This window comes from Poecile atricapillus, chromosome 9 (genome assembly GCF_030490865.1).
Source record: "Poecile atricapillus isolate bPoeAtr1 chromosome 9, bPoeAtr1.hap1, whole genome shotgun sequence".
NCBI classification, from domain to species: domain Eukaryota; kingdom Metazoa; phylum Chordata; class Aves; order Passeriformes; family Paridae; genus Poecile; species Poecile atricapillus.
In genome coordinates this window covers 12,041,047-12,058,052 of record NC_081257.1, presented here as the reverse complement: position 1 = coordinate 12,058,052, position 17,006 = coordinate 12,041,047, and the positions used below count along the sequence as shown (strand labels likewise).

Below are 17,006 nucleotides of genomic sequence, written 5' to 3'. Positions count from 1 at the left end.
TTCTGTTTATCTGCTTCACAAATTTTGCATGGCAGTGAGTGTACTTGTCCTTGTCTTAGGAGATCTCTTTCGTGATTGTTTTTGTTTGGTAGCTTAAAACAAACCCTTGGGCGAGCAGACCCAGTGCTTTAAGGTGGTCTTGTGTTCTGTCATTTCTGCCTTTTACAGCCACAGGTATGTGAGGGATAACATTGGCTTTCAACAACTGTAGGTGTCCTTTTTGGCTGTCAAATACTGAATCCCAAAAATGAGAATATCTATTTTTTTCCTGTAATGCTTTACTTTCTCTTTTCTGATTCCTGAAGAAGGCCTTTATGGTAATCCTAACTTCTGTGATTATTGAGATGAGGGTTCCATGTGAGCATGTAGAGGTTGCACACATTGAAGTGGGGCATAGGAAAAGAAAATCAGTTGTTGCAAGGATAATAATTTATCTGTATTATTAGTTTTCTGCCTGTTTGCACTAAATGTTTAGATGGTAGTATGTATGTTAATTGTTAACCATTGACACCTTTGCATTGTGCTTTTTTGTCATGAAAAAAATAAATTCTTTTGTAGCTGATTGAACAGGCTAAAGCAAAAGGAGAACAAGAAGTGCAACAGAAATGTGATAACCTGCAGGTCGAAGTAGGGAGGCTTTATAATTCTGTGTCAGAATTAGAAGAATACTCAGAACTGGATTGCATGCAACAGGTTTGATCAATAGTATAAAATTGGTATAAATGTTTTATGTGTTTAACACACAGGCATTCAATTTTTTAGAAAAAAAATGTAATTAAAAGTAATTAGTTTAACAAATGTGAACTAAAACATTTATTATCCTCTTGCGGCAGTGAACAAGCTCAGTCCCCCTCCCATTTTTTTTTCATTGGTAATTAGCATTTTATTTAAAGGAAAGTTTGCTATAAAGTTGTGCTTGAATTAACTAACAGATAACAATAACAGCAGTTCAGAAAGAGTGTGTGCATGCACAAAAATCATTCATACATTCTCCCTCCCAAATCAATTAATGCAAAACAAGCACAGGTTTGATATTTTTTTCCTACAAACTTCAAAACTTCATTGTTATGCTAGTGAAGAGCAGACCACTGGCTCCAAAACTTTGTGCATTTCTAGCAGTATTTTTTAATTTTCAGAGCAGGTCTTGTACTTTAATTGGAAGATATTGCATAGTAAGAAATTCTGTTTTTTAAAAAACAGAACACTTCAAAGCACAAAATGTAAATCCTGAGCTAATAGATCCCAGTTACCAATATGATATGCCACGTATGTAAAAAAGTGTGTGCCTGCCTTCTGGAACAGTGAGTTTTAAAGTACGAACATTTTGAAAATACTCAAATTCAGTAATGAGGTCCAATTCTATTTTTCATAATGTTCATCTGGGTTCTTCACAGTGTATGTACTCATCAATGAGCAGACAAGTTCTTAAATCTTGTTTTCTAAAATTTAAATGTGAAAGGTTATACTTTGATATCTTATTTTGATAGCTGTTCAGAGCACAATTTGGTTATTTCTCAAGACATACTGTTATTTGATTGCAGTATGTGACTGACCTGAGGACATTACAGAAAACAATACAGGACACTGATGAAACAGTAGCTGCTCTTAATAAAGAAGAGACTCTGCTCGGGTGGAAACCAAGTGAATTCCCACTCCTCAACAACTTAAAAACTGAGATAGAACCATACCAGAAACTCTTTAATCTTATACTGAAATGGCAGCGAACAGAAAGAAGGTAATTCAGCTCTAAATGCTGTAAGATGGAGAGTGAGAAAAACGCTTATCCTGGTCTTGTTCATGTCAGATGTAGAATATGAGTTTGTTTTCTTGTTAGCATGTGTTATTAGTAAGCAAAGTAAAAGGGTAGTATAACATACATACCAGGCTTGCTACTTTGAATTCAGCTAGAAAAAATATACATTTTTAATTTTTAAAATATAATCATGGAATCATAGAATCATCAGACTTCCTAAGCTGGAAGGAACCCACAGAGATCATGAAGTCCAAGTCCCAGTGTTGCACAGGACAGCCCCAAGAATCACACCGTGTGCCTGAGAGCAGAGGAGTGTATCTCAGACTGGGTTCTAATTGTATTGGTCATGCTGGTGTAGCCTGTAATAAGACAAGAAATTGTGAAAGAAATGTATTGAAAAGAAAAATTGTGTTATGAGTAATGCTGTGTTCCAGAAAAGGAAGAAGTTCAACTAGATAGCTCATCATCTGTTTGTAATCAAAACTGGTTTTAACCTAGCAGCTGTCCAAAATAGTGGGTTCAAATGATTGCGTTGCTGTCTGGTGGTTAGTTAGATTCCACCACAAAAACTGTATTCTGTGTATAAATTAAGGGATATTATTTATCATTTTATGCATTCTTCAGAAGTTATAATGTGCTGAGGCTGAAAGTGTGGTGGGTTTGAAAATATAACGTATTTTTAAGTGTCATATGTTGATCTGCATCTAGAGTTTAAGTTACTCAGTTTCAGTGTCTGAGTGACTTAAGAGAATTACACAAATACACAGAAGAATGTGGTTGGGCCACTTTTAGTTGAGCATAAGAATTTTGCAAAGAATAACATTATGGAAGAAGAGCTTTGCTTTGATTTAAATAGCTATTCATGGAATTATATATGAATTCATATTCAAGTCTTGCAAATGTATTTGTGGGCTGTTTTGTAACTTTATTTTTTTTTTCAGATGGATGGATGGGACCTTTTTGGAACTAAATGGAGAAATCATGGAGGTTGAGATTGATGAATTTTATAGAGAGATGTACAAAATGTTAAGACTCTTCCAACAAAAGCAAAAGAAAGAACTGGACAAGAAAAAGACAGTGCGACACAAAGGTGTAAGGGGTAATCCAACTCTTACAATGTGTTCTTCGGTTCTGGAACAGATTAAAGAATTTAAGGTAAGAAAATGTGAGGGATATTAATATCTGATGCTCAGGAACAAGTGCTAAATTCAGGGCTCAGTACAAGTAGATGATGCAGTGTAAGAGATTGAGAGTGAGACTGTTCTGAATCCCCATTTCCAGATTGTACTGTCCCATTCATTTTTGTAAAATGGGATTAATTTTTTTTTTACAGTTTCTGGAATTATAATGAGTGAACACATACAGGAGAAAAGTAATTTTTGGATGCAGAAAAACATTTAAGGATGTAGCTGGGAATTTTGAAATGGGACTCTTATGTTAACAGAAGCAAAATTTAGCATCACTGAAAAACTATGCTTAATAGTTTTTTTATATTTATTTTTCAGTAGTTGATATAATTATTTAGAAATGAATACCTGAATGGAGCCATCTGCACTTCTTGGAAAAGATTTTAATGTCTTTGGCTACAGTAGCAAAATTTTAAATGCACCTGAAAGATTATTAAAAAATTAAGAAATAGTCTGTATGACAATATTTACCTTAAAAATGTTTTTTTTCTGAATTAGGAAAATATTCCAACTGTGGCTGTCTTTTGTAACCCTGGCATGAGAGAACGTCACTGGCAGCAGATGTCAGATATAGTAGGATATGATATAACACCAGATGCTGGAACTACCCTGAGAAAAGTTTTAAAGCAGAATCTATCTGCTTACTTGGAACAGTTTACCACAATAAGTGTAGGTGCAAGCAAGGTAAGCACAGAGATTTGATAGTCACAAATATGACATCAGGTCTTTTAGTGAATACTTCTATGATTTATTAGCATTAGTCTTTCCATTATGCAACAGAAGAGATTTGGTGAGACTTTGGCCCATTATATGTTAGTGATGAGTGTTGGCATTTGTATCTCATGTGACATCACCAATATTTCCCAAGTGTGCTGCTTTCTGTGTGCAAGAAAAGGATATACTGAGGAAAAATAATAACAAGTAATTAGTTTGTGCTTATTCAGCTAGATAAGCTTATATATTGAATTAGAGAGTTCCAAAAAAACAATTCAGTGACTAGACCAAGCTATTTTCTTTTTAAATAGGAATTTTCTTTGGAGAAAGCAATGCATACCATGATGGAAACCTGGGATTCAATTTCCTTCACCACAAATTTGTATCGTGAGACTGGTATTCATATTCTGTCTTCAGTGGATGATATTCAGGCTCTTCTTGATGATCAGATTATGAAAACTCAGACAATGAGAGGATCACCTTTCATTAAACCATTTGACAACGAAATAAGGGTACAATGAGTACTTTTTCAACCATTTTAATTGTAGGATTACTGTAGTGCAATAGTATACCGATTGTGTTACAGCTTTATTTGAGTTGTGAATGAAATGCTTTCATTGATTTTTTCAGCAAGAATCTTTTGAGTTTGTATGAGTCATATTTTATTTCTGTTCTGGAATTCTCTCTTCCATTCAGATTCGAGTGCAACCAAGAGAACATGGTTCTTTTTTCTCACATTTTGCAAAATCACAATTTCCATTAACCTTTCTTCTTAATAACCAGAAATAATGTTTCTATTATTGCTAATAAGAACATTTATTTATTTATTTATTTATTTATTTATTTATTTATTGGGTTTTGGACTGAAATTTTGAACTACAATGTTTTCCTCAAGGCAAAGAAACTTCTTGACAGCTGGGAGAATGTTTTTTAATCAGACCTCAGAGCAATGATGGCAGCGCTTTACCACCTGCTTGTGAATTTCAGGGCTAGAGTAGTCCTTGTGATGCTAACACCATGGCTATTGACAGGAGAGAAGCTGGTGGCATTGCTTTGCAGTTTCCCTCCCTAGTTCATTTTTGTTCATTATTATGTAGGTAATGTTCAGGCTCAAGCAGGCTTAGTGAGCATACTTATGATTTACAGGCAGCCTGCTCCAGTGGTATCTGCTATTGTCCTTAGGAGAGGGATGCTGGACTTACTGGATCTCTCCTATGAGCTGAGGTGGCTTTTCTGGTATTGTGTCCCTCTGCCATTCAGCTACAAGAGCCCTTGCTGTGGGGAGATGAAACACCATTTGTCATTGGTAGCCTCCTGGCTATTGCTTAATAATTAAGTTGTTCAAAGTTCATAGCACTGAAGTGATAAATGCATTTTGGAAAATTAATTTCCGAGTAAGTAAAAACTTCTGAGGTTCTTTGGCCATCTGTATATGTGGAAGAACTGAGACTCTTGTAAATATTTTTCTTTCACTTTTTTTATTGGTAAACTTTTTTTTTCTCTCTGGAAGCTGGAATACCACAATGTCCGCCTTTCCTGAATTTGTTGTCTCTAACATTATCTGCTTGGAAATGTCAAGTTAACATTTTTTAAACATTTATTAAGGAATGGGAAAGCCGCTTGATTCAAATTCAGGAGAATATTGATGAGTGGCTGAAAGTGCAGGCACAGTGGCTGTATTTGGAACCCATCTTTTCTTCTGAGGATATTATGCAACAGATGCCAGAAGAAGGGCGGCAGTTTCAGACTGTGGATAGACTGTGGAGAGAGATTATGCAGTTTTGTGCTGAAGACCCAAAGGTAAGGGAAATATCCATAACTAACAGGAAACAGTAGCTTCTCTTACCATTTTTTTAGGGGGTGGTGGATGCTTAGTTTTCAGAATATATACAGTGATATGATTTCAGCTCCCTAGGCTTTCTAGAAACAAAGTTGTGTTGTTACTTACTTGATTAATTTCTACTGTTCAAAATACTTCATTTTTAGCTGACAATTTGCACATGTTTGTCGTTATAGGTTCTTGTTGCTACTTCTTTGCCAGGATTAGCAGAGAAGCTTCAGACCTGTAATGAGCTTCTTGACAAAATCATGAAAGGACTTAATGCTTACCTGGAAAAAAAGCGTCTCTTCTTTCCCCGGTATTATGAGCCTTGGTTATTTAAAAACCAAAAGATTCTGAATGGAGTTTTTTTGTTGTGAATAAGATCAGTCTTAAAAACAGCTTGATAATGTAGTTGTATTTTTTTTTTCTTATTTTTTTAGCTTCTTTTTCTTGTCTAATGATGAAATGTTGGAGATCCTGTCAGAGACTAAGGATCCTCTTAGAGTTCAGCCTCACTTGAAGAAGTGTTTTGAAGGCATTGCTAAGCTGGACTTCCTTCGCAATTTGGATATTAAAGGAATGTGTAGTTCTGAAGGTGAACGTGTGCAACTGATTTCAAACATTTCTACTTCTGAAGCTCGAGGTGCAGTGGAGAAATGGTTAATTCAAGTAGAAGATATTATGCTGAAGACTGTACGCGATGTAATTGCCAGATCAAGAATGGTATGGGGTTTGAGATAATTTAAGAACTGTAGCACCTATCTTAGTTTTATGGCTGTCTCTTGGCTTTCTAAAATTCTTCCTCAGCAGAGGAGTTGATGAAGTTGTGTGGCCAGGACCAAGTTAACATGACTTGTACTTACAGGCCAGTGAAATGCATTAGAGTTTAGTTTGAATAAGGCATAAATAGCTTTCCTATAACACTGGATATTCTAAAAGTTTCACAGCTGTACTATTTTACAGGATATATTATGATGTAGTAGTTTAGGTTTCTAATGAGTTAGAACACTTGCAATATGCTTGCTTCTTCCTAAAAGAAAGTCATTAGACAGAAAATGTTTCTTTGTCTGAAGTTAACAATTTCTGAATATTTGGAAAATGGAAAGATAATTCTAAGAATATTTGAAATTATTGGATAATAGATTGTAAACCTATATGGAAAAGAGCATTTAAAGCTCCATTTGGACATTGCAAATAGGAAAATAGTATTATTCATTAAGGAATAGTAATAGGATTACATTATAAGCTTCCATATTACACTGTGATATATATTCCCAGCCACTATGTTTGTATGATATATTTAACTCTTTCAGGCATATCTAGAGACCGAGAGAAAGCGCTGGGTTCTGGAGTGGCCTGGCCAAGTAGTGTTGTGTGTGTCTCAAATGTACTGGACAAGTGAGGTACATGAAGTTCTTCACAATGGACCCAAGGTACTGTGTAATGCATAATTTTTTTTAAATCTTTCTCAGTGTTTCATTTCAGCTGTTGTATTTTGCTTAATCAAACAGTTTTTTACTATTAAAATAAAATTTGAAAAATTATGAGTATGTGTGTTTGACATATATGAACTTATGTACAGTGATTTATACCTTTCATTCAAGTACTTGAATATTCTTACTTAGAGCAATCATAGTTTAAAATGTAGCTTTGCAACATAAATGCATAACTGTGGATAAGAGAGAAGTTGATGCAAAGCCATGACAATATAAAAGAGTAGCTTAATAAGCAACCTCTGTTAAGATATCTGGTCAACATGAAGTAGTCTGGAACACTTGAAATTGTGATATAACCAGTTTCAAAATCACCTTTTGTCTCCTAGGGCTTAAAGGGTTATTATGATACGCTTCAGCTTCAACTTAATGATATTGTAGAGCTGGTAAGAGGAAAACTGTCAAAGCAAACAAGGACTACACTGGGTGCCTTGGTTACTATTGATGTTCATGCTAGAGATGTCATAAAGGAAATGATTGGAAGTGGTAATTATATTTTAAGACGTTTTTCTTAACACCTAGTTAACGAAAAATCATTAACCCATCAAATTTTACTACGTAAACAGTACAGTACTAAGATGGGTTTATGAGTATTTGGCTACAAGCATCAACATTAATAATTTCAAAGCTGTTTTAAATTTAACCCTAATAGAAAATCCAGCTACCTACAACATCTTTTATGATTGCTGTCAACTCTGCTTGTCAGGTGTGCAGAGTGAAACAGACTTTCAGTGGCTTGCACAGCTGCGCTATTATTGGCAGAACGAGAACGTTCGTGTGTGCATCATTAACTGCAATGTGAAATATGCCTACGAATACCTCGGGAACTCCCCACGCCTGGTGATCACTCCTCTCACAGACAGGTGTTACCGCACCCTGGTATGAGCTTCCTCCTGGGGTACTGCAAATTGCATTTACTGTGCTATACTATAGCTTACACTGTTCAGTGCAGGCATCCTTTTAGGACTTTCAGACCTATCCTTTAGGGCTTATCTGCTATTTCTGCTAGAATCAGGTTTTTTTCACAGAATGTTGACGTGAAAATCCCTCGTAACAAGAAATCTGGACAGCCCACCAACCTGACTGAAATATTTGTGTGTTCTTCTGTTGTGGATGTACTTTTTTAAATTACACAGGAACGACAATATTTGATTACTGTATAGATTATGAGAATGCAATCTGCTTTTCTGATGTTCTGTGGCTGCTAAGTTAAGTGGAGAGGGATTGGCTTTTGATCACACTGTTCCTAAGACTAGTACAAGTTTGGCAACGTTTTAGTATCCCTGCTCTTGGCAGAGGTGTTTATTATTGTACTGGTTTATCCTCAGCAAACCTGACAACTGGAAGTTACCCAAGTCATCTCAGATACAGTTTTTCTCATTATCAGTTACCGCAGTCTCTTTGCTGGAGTATGATTTCAAGTTTTTCTAGGCACTCATAGTGTGGCTGTAGCTGATGTTTGGTATCTCAGTCAAAACATCAAGGTACATTGATGTGAGAGGGTGATGCAGCTGGTGGTCTGTTTTGGTTTTAAGCTCACAAACCTTGAATCAGAGCACAGCAGGTGGAAGCCTGGCATTCTGGCAAGTAGAAGTCTTGTCCTTTGCCCACCAAAGTCTTAATAAAGTATTCCCAGAACTTGTCAGATGTGGCCCTGTAACTGTAGATTGGACTGTTTGTTTGAAGTCTGTAACTTTTTGTTTTCTGTCAGATTTTCCCCTACTTCAGTAGAATATAGGAGAGAGTATGGAATGGTCAATGGAAGGCACATACATCAAAGGGGGATGGTGTGGGAAAGAAAAGAGGAAAAAAGTATATTAAAGGACAGAGAGAGAAAAGAGTAGCAACAAGTAACTGCAATAAATCTAACTTGAAAGGTGTATTTAAACAGAACTGAAAGACTAGGTATAATAAAGTGTGAGTAACCAACCATGGTCATGATGATAATAAAACTAAGCCCTCTGTTACAGTCAAAATTAAGTTCTGTTACATATTTTCCCCAGCTGTAAGTACATTTCAGATTTTTTTTAATTAGTAAAACCATAATTTTTATGTTAGATAAAATAAGTGTACAAAACTATCAAGTGCAATTTAATTTTATCATTTTCATTCAGAAGAATTTTGTATGAATGAAGTACAAATAATTTCCATAAACTATTTCTTTGCTTTAGATTGGAGCCTTTTATTTAAACCTCGGTGGTGCCCCAGAGGGTCCAGCAGGAACAGGTAAAACGGAGACCACCAAAGATTTGGCTAAAGCTCTTGCTGTTCAGTGTGTTGTCTTTAACTGCTCTGATGGCCTTGATTACCTGGCAATGGGAAAGGTAAATAAAAAATAAATATATGTTGTATTTTATTTTTAGCATGGAAATTTTAGGGTCCCTATTTTGCAGACTCAAATAAATGTGGCACCTGTGGTCTGCTACCCTTGGATGCCATATGCTATTCTCTACATGTTTCATTTTCTGTGCTTTACGAAAGCCTAAGAAGTTGCTAATTAAAACATGAAAGAAACAAGAGTTCATGGGATTGGTTTCTTCTGAAGCAGCTTGCTTTAGAATCAAAAACTTTATTCTTTAGTAGATCACTGATCTATGAACTAAACAGGTTTAAGCATTATTATTGTAATTGTATTTTTTAAATCTAATTAATCTTCCAACATTATAGTCTTAGTTTCCTTTGAATCCTCTAAGGCTCTGTTAGCAATGTTATTGGTTTCTTTCTTCATTTTCAGTTTTTCAAGGGTTTGGCTTCATCTGGTGCCTGGGCATGTTTTGATGAATTCAATCGCATTGAACTGGAAGTGCTGTCTGTAGTGGCACAGCAGATCCTTTGCATCCAAAGAGCCATACAGATAAAGCTAGAAACATTTAATTTTGAAGGAACTGAGCTAAAGCTTAATCCCAACTGCTTTATAGCAATTACTATGAATCCAGGTTATGCAGGACGTTCTGAACTTCCAGATAATCTGAAGGTAAAATAATGCATCTGTGACCTTTGCAATGATTGTTTTGACCAGATGAGTTGTTTTAATGAGGAGGCTTGTCTAAGTGAAAGCAGAGACAGTGCAGCATGAGGAGCACACCAACTGCAGATTGCTTAAAGAAAGGAAGTGCATTCTCTCACCTGCTGTGGGACCACGCTTTCCTTCCTTACTGCTGGATGTATCTGTGCAAGGGGAAAATTGCATTCCTGCATTCTTGAGACAGTGCTGTGGGAATAGAGCTGTGGGGGACAGTGCCTCTTCTGCACTGCATTATACATTAAGATGGGTATTTGTGGTAGCTCACTTAGGTTGACTTCCTAGGGAGTCATAAGGTGCAAATATTGATAATTCTGTTTTATGGTGGGATGTATACTGTAACAGTTCTGAATTGCTTTCCATTCCTAAATTAATTAGTTACATGAAGATACTTTTTTGTGTATGTATTTCAGGTTCTTTTCCGAACAGTAGCCATGATGGTTCCAAACTACGCTCTGATAGCAGAAATTTCCCTCTATTCATATGGATTTTTGAATGCTAAGTCACTGTCAGTGAAGATAGTCATGACCTACAGGCTCTGTTCAGAACAGCTTTCCTCTCAGTATCACTATGACTATGGCATGCGGGCAGTCAAAGCTGTGCTGGTGGCTGCAGGGAATCTAAAGTTAAAATTTCCCACAGAAGATGAAGATATATTGGTGAGTTCCTGAGGGAATATTTGTTCAAGGAGTTCCATAGATACCTGGAGTTCTGAGTTCTGAAGGCAGGTCCAGCACATATTCTCACATCACTGTTCTGTAGTTTGTGAAATGAAGATAATAAAATACATGCTGCATTTTCTGGGGCTATGATGATGATTGCATGGTTGGGCTTAACTTCTTATCAAAGGCCCCATTTAATGAATTCTTCTTTGTTACATACTAGGTTATTTTAATAGCTGAACACCGTATTATCTGCCTCTTAATAAGAACAGTAAAATGCATATTATGCATATTTGTTTCTTCTAGCTTCTTAGATCAATTAAAGATGTGAATGAGCCCAAATTTTTGTCACATGATATACCTCTGTTCATGGGTATAACCAGTGATTTATTTCCTGGAATCAAGCTTCCTGAGGCAGACTACAATGTAAGTACTCTTCTAATTTTTTCTTGGTCATAATCCTTGTTGGTTGTTTTGTGGTGATTTGCTTTTTCATCAGGTGCAATAAATACAGGGAGGTATATCAAGATGAGCAAAACTGCTGAATGTTTGCAATGAAACTTTGTAGGAAAGGACATTCTTGTATCTGCTGAACATAATCCACATCTGAGTTCCCTTACATGCAGAAGTGTTGTGCATTACAGACTGGAAATCAACCTGTACATTAACCAAGTTTTAGGTTTTCTGATTTCTTTCCTAATTTTTGGACATAATTAAGTGAGATGAAGGTTTGTGCTTGTATTTTATTCTTAGCATCACTTAAAGCAATCTCTGTAGGAGAATGATTGGAAAGGTTGAGTATGTTGGAAAAACAAAACCAACTTTTAAGCTTTCAGTAAATACTATGACCTTGAAAAGAGTGTTTGGTTCTGAAGAACACTTCTGATTTCCTGATATGCCTTCTCATCTAGATAAAAATTGTAGTTAAATCCTGTTCTAGCACATGAAGTACAGAAGTGGGAATTTTTTCCTCCAGGAAGTTTGCTGTATTCTAGATAATGCTATTTCAGTTATTAATTAATTTGAAACCCTTTCTGATGAGCATAAACTCTTCTATTATTGTGCAGGACACTAATTTAAATTGTGGCAAGAATGAGATTATGATTTGTTTTCATTTTAGGATTTTTTGGAATGTGGCAATGAATGTTGTGCTCGACATAATGTCCAACCTGTACAAACTTTTATGCAGAAAATGATACAGACATATGAAATGATGATTGTTAGACATGGGTAAGGTTCTCATCACTGTGCTATCCATTGTAATTCTGACTTATGCTGCAGCATTTATATAAAGTTATAGAAGGTTTTGAGGATAGAATAATATTCCTCTTTGTTCTAGTCAACAGCTTTGGAGCAGCTGATTACTGATACTGCTTTTGCATGTCCCAAAATTCTTGTGGATTATGTCTGAGGAATTGTACTCTTCCTGATATCAGAAACACTTGCACATGTATAATGATTTTAGGTGCTGATATCAGTATGGTGAAAAGTTAGGACCATAAAAGCTTATTTGTATTAAAATATTAGTTGTCAGATCTGTGCCATTTTATTCCTAGCTTTCATTACAGAATAGCAGCTGTAATGGTGTGGAAGAAATACATACAGTATGACATTAGCCATATGATGGTTAATATTCAGCTCATTAATTAATCTTCTCTGTAAGATTGTGCAATCAGATTTGCATATGCAAATAAAGTGGGTTTGTGGAAAGGAATTTTTTTATATTCAAAGAAAATTTGCTTGCCTTGCTTTTTGAAAATTAGGTGAAAATTAACTTTAAGCATATGCTTGATACCATTGGCCATCATGTGATGTGTAAAAGTCTAAATTTCAAGATAAATTTATTAATAGCAGATTTTTTTTTTCATATCCAACAGCTTCATGCTGGTGGGGGAGTCATTTTCTGGGAAGACCAAAGTTCTACATGTATTGGCAGATACACTGTCTCTTATGAAAGAGCGTGGTTATGGTGAAGAAGAAAAAGTTATTTATAGAACTGTGAATCCAAAATCAATCACTATGGGCCAACTTTTTGGGCAGTTTGATCTGGTATCCCATGAGGTAATGTATGTGTAAAAAATAACGTTTCCTGTGTATTATGTGTCTGTTATTATGGATAGTAAACTCTTGAGTTCATAATTTTATGATTTTAAACACAGATGAGAGAACAATTGTAAATTTTACTTTAACTAATACTTTTGTTGCCTGCTTTTAATTAGGATTAAAAAAAACCAAAGTACCATATGTTTATGCAGTTAAATAGGTTTGAATATGAAAAAAAAAAAAATACCATTTTGAAGGTCATTGTCCTCTTATAGTTGCATCCATGCTTTGTAATCATATAAAACGTAATTGTATTCATTTTTCTATCTGTTCTTAACTAGAATAATCAAAGTAATGCAAAAGCTCTCTAGAAAAATCTATGAACTCATGGGTTCCCAAGTGTGAAACTTAGGTTTGGAGAAGGAATGATATGAAATAGTAAATGTGAAATACTGAAACTTAGGGTGACTCTGTAGAGAAACAGATGCAATACAGGGCAGAAGCGTTTCTAAGTTTTAGTAAATTGAATTGCTGGTCTTTTTTGTTACAGTATTTTTTCAAGTGAAAATGTTTGGTTTTTTAAAAATTTGCTGTTATAAGACTCTCAGTGATACTCCAAGGTTACATGCTGCTCTCTGCAGCACAAGAGGAGAGCAGAGAGGGACAATGGAAAACAAAGAGAAGGGTTTCTGTGTCTGGCAGCTCAGTTTGAACTCTGTGTTCTTTGTCTCACTCCCCATTGCCATGTCCCCACCTGTCAGTGGACAGATGGGGTTGTTGCTACAACCTTCAGGGAATTCGCCTTGTCCGAAACCCCCGAGCGCAAATGGGTCATCTTCGATGGCCCCATCGATACTCTGTGGATAGAGAGCATGAACACCGTTCTGGATGACAACAAAAAGGTACCAGTCAGTGAAAAAAATGCCTGAATAAAATTATGTGACATTTTGAAAATATTCTTCTATGCATCAAACCACAAATACAAACTGCAGTGCCTGACTTTTGAAAAGACCAAGTGCAAAATGACATTGGTGGCAAGACATGAACTTTTTTTTTTTTAGTGTTTTTTGACTGAGGTTTTTTTGCTTTTGTTTGTTTGTATTGGAGTCATAATCACAATATCAACTCATTGCTGAAAGACATGAATTATGTAGTATTTCCTTAATGCCATAAAGTAATTTTCTAACATAAATAATTGAAATTTAAATATCAGAGGTTACAAGTAATTAGATATTATAAACCCCATTATTTCTAAGACTGCACAAACTTAGATTTTAGATTTTTAGACACTTGTATTTCAAGATAATCCCAAGACACAAAGGGTTGCATTTTCAAAATAATGGCTTCTGAAGTCAAAATTGTAACACCACTTTAGTAAATGAACCCTAGGAATCTCAAAGCAAATATGAAAATTAGAGACAACATTTGAACTTTTAATTTCTGGATGATAATGTGTCAAAATACTTAAACTGGACTCTTTTGTATGAAAGGGTAGTGTGTCTCCAGCTGGAATGCTTCAGTATTAGCAACAATAGCTGCTGCTATCTTTTGTCCTTTCTTCTTGCTATCTTTTCTTTATCCTGTCATATACAAGATTGATTGTAATGAACCTACTGGTAGGTTACTATGGAGTACTATGGTTTAAGAGAAGAATTTAGTTAAAACTTAATAAGAATCTATTGCTACAAGTGGTTAAACATTTTATGTGGTTGACCTTACCTTTGCTTTTACTTGGTTTTGCCAGTTTTCATATAGAACTCCCCTGTGATAGGAAGTGTAATTTAATACTATTTGTTTTTCTAATCTTGCATGTTACTTTTTATCTTTCAAGCTTTGTTTGATGAGTGGGGAAGTCATCCAGATGTCCCCTCAGATGACTCTTATTTTTGAAACGATGGATCTTTCCCAGGCGTCAGTAAGTTTTCTATTTAATGAAAATATAAAAGAAAATGCAGTCTATTAAATGCACAATAAAATTAGTTTACCATTTTTCCTTAGCCTGCCACGGTCAGTCGCTGTGGCATGATTTATTTGGAACCTTCTCAGCTGGGCTGGAGGCCACTTGTTACCTCTTGGCTGAGTAAACTGCCTGAACCACTGAACTCAGAGGAACATCAAGATCTTCTGCAGGCACTTTTTGATTGGTTGGTACCACCAGCATTAAGAGTCCGTCAGAAACAGTGCAAGGTATTTTTTTCCATTTTTTCCTGCAGTAGTTAGTGGCCATTTCCATCCTGTTACCCTTGGTAGGAGGTGACTGTTCTCTCATGACATGCACAGTTAGAATGAATATGGGGCTCTTGGGACCAGCTTGAAGAGTTAAAATGAAAATATCAGCTAAGGCTTGAAACTTGATCATAGTTTTCATCTTCTTATTTTCAAAAGTAAAGTAAGTATTAAAATATTAATTAAAATGTTTTCCCAAGAGAATTTTGTTTGTTTTTTTTTTCTTTAAAGACGTCATGTTGCAAGTTTTAGGGGAAATGTGTATTTCCTTGCAAGCTCAGTGTAACAGCACTTAGAATTTGGCTCATATTTTGCTGTAGTTACTTCTGTGGGGTTTTTTTTTTTGGTTTAGGATGTTTAATTGTAGTGTTCACATGGTAGACATGAACATGGTTAACAAGCTAGAGGTCTTGGCATTTCAATGATTGAGGAGGGCAAATGATCTTTTGAGTAAAAGTCAGTGTAAACCTTGCCTTCTAGTATGTGTTCAGGATTAGCTAGTGATCTAACTGTTTTAGCATTTTATCTCCAAAAATAAATTAAGTGAACACCTAACATGTGACATCCAACCTTTTGAATCTCTTAGGAACTGGTGCCTACAAGTGATATCAATGTTGTAGTAGCTCTCACACGGATTTTTGAAATGTTGATTTGTCCAGCTGTGCAAGAAGATCCTACAAACAAAAGCATCCGTGCTTGGATTATGGTTGGTTTTTTAACATGGAGCAAAATGTGTATTTGTTTCTCTATATGCTGGTTTTCAAAACAGTTTTACTAATCCAAATAACTCAAATTTGTGAATAAGAGACACGTGAAACAATTTTACTACCTCCTTGCACTCTCCCCCCATACTCAGATGAGATGGAAGTTTTACAAGTGACAAATATGATTAAAAAATTTACTCTTTTTCCAATTAAATGGGATAGTGGTTTTATTAAATGTGCTTTTTAAGTAACCAAGAAGTTAGTTAAAGCAAAGGGTCTTCTTTCACTTAAAGGAAATAAATATTCATACAACACTGATTGCTTTGTTTGTTTGAGCCATATATCTATGTGAGAGGGTTTTCTGACAGTTCTATTAGTTGGATCCTCTGTCTGACCTTATATGATTATTCTTATGAAAAACTGAAGAAAATAGAATGTGAAAGTAGTTATTTAAAATGAAATTAGAAAATTCCTAGGCCCTGGTTTGTCATTAGAACTCTACTCAGGCTTTGTCATGTGATATACTGCTGTAGTCATTGGCCTTTATTTTTTGTTCTCTCTCTTTCTGTCCTTGAGTAAGATTGTATGTGTGCTCTGTCTACAGTCAGATTTCTAAATCTCTTTAGGCAAGGGGTATTCAAGGGCAATTGCTAACATCTCTCTGCTTAACAATATTTTTTTAGAATTATGTTTGTTAATCAGACTGTACAAGGTTCATGTAATGTGTCAATTTATGAGACAGTTACTAATGTTTTTTTGCCTTTGCAGGGTTGTTTTGCTTTTGCCACAATCTGGTCCATTGGTGGAACTTGTGATGGTGACAGCAGGACAATTTTTGATAATTTCTTGAGGGAAACTTTGTCTGGGAAATCTGAAACAAATCCTGTACCAGAGAACTTGGGAACATGGGAGTGTCCCTTAGAAGAGAAAGGCTTGGTCTATGACTACGTGTATAAGGTAGGATTGGCTTCTGCATCCACTAAATAGATTCTTACAGTCCTAATAGAAGGAAAATGCAGCTGGGTGGGTATTTTAACTTTACAAAGCATGTTGAATGTTGTAGAGTATTGGTTGGATTAAATCCCACAAATATATTTTTCATTTATTTTTCAAATACCAGAGTACTGACCAATTTTTAAGTAAAATACTAAGATGTACATTTCAGTTATATTTGTAATATTGCCACTGTATATTTCTTCTGTAACCCAAGCTTAGCTGGCAGATTCAAATCTGCTTTTGTATAGAAAGGAATGTGGACTATTCAGAAGGAAAGTAGAATATTAAGCCCATAGGTAGTTTGTGTTAGAATTTTTGTTTATAGCACCTGTTAGACTCCTTTCTTCTCTTGTTTTTTGTTGTGGTTTTCTCTGTGTGTGAGTT

At 35.4% G+C, this 17,006-nt stretch overlaps 1 protein-coding gene across 1 annotated transcript in view; it reads left to right on the top strand.

Moving 5' to 3' along the window:
• Positions 1-17,006, top strand: part of DNAH12 (dynein axonemal heavy chain 12) — a 56,585-nt gene that overhangs the window by 10,386 nt on the left and 29,193 nt on the right. The window contains 22 exon segments of the mRNA XM_058844575.1: positions 559-693; positions 1,542-1,735; positions 2,695-2,908; positions 3,439-3,624; positions 3,966-4,166; positions 5,260-5,454; positions 5,671-5,792; positions 5,917-6,199; positions 6,790-6,909; positions 7,299-7,455; positions 7,676-7,848; positions 9,141-9,293; positions 9,704-9,943; positions 10,405-10,650; positions 10,960-11,079; positions 11,774-11,883; positions 12,531-12,714; positions 13,458-13,598; positions 14,528-14,611; positions 14,695-14,883; positions 15,509-15,628; positions 16,395-16,583. Coding sequence (XP_058700558.1) covers positions 559-693; positions 1,542-1,735; positions 2,695-2,908; positions 3,439-3,624; positions 3,966-4,166; positions 5,260-5,454; positions 5,671-5,792; positions 5,917-6,199; positions 6,790-6,909; positions 7,299-7,455; positions 7,676-7,848; positions 9,141-9,293; positions 9,704-9,943; positions 10,405-10,650; positions 10,960-11,079; positions 11,774-11,883; positions 12,531-12,714; positions 13,458-13,598; positions 14,528-14,611; positions 14,695-14,883; positions 15,509-15,628; positions 16,395-16,583 — 3,756 coding nt within the window.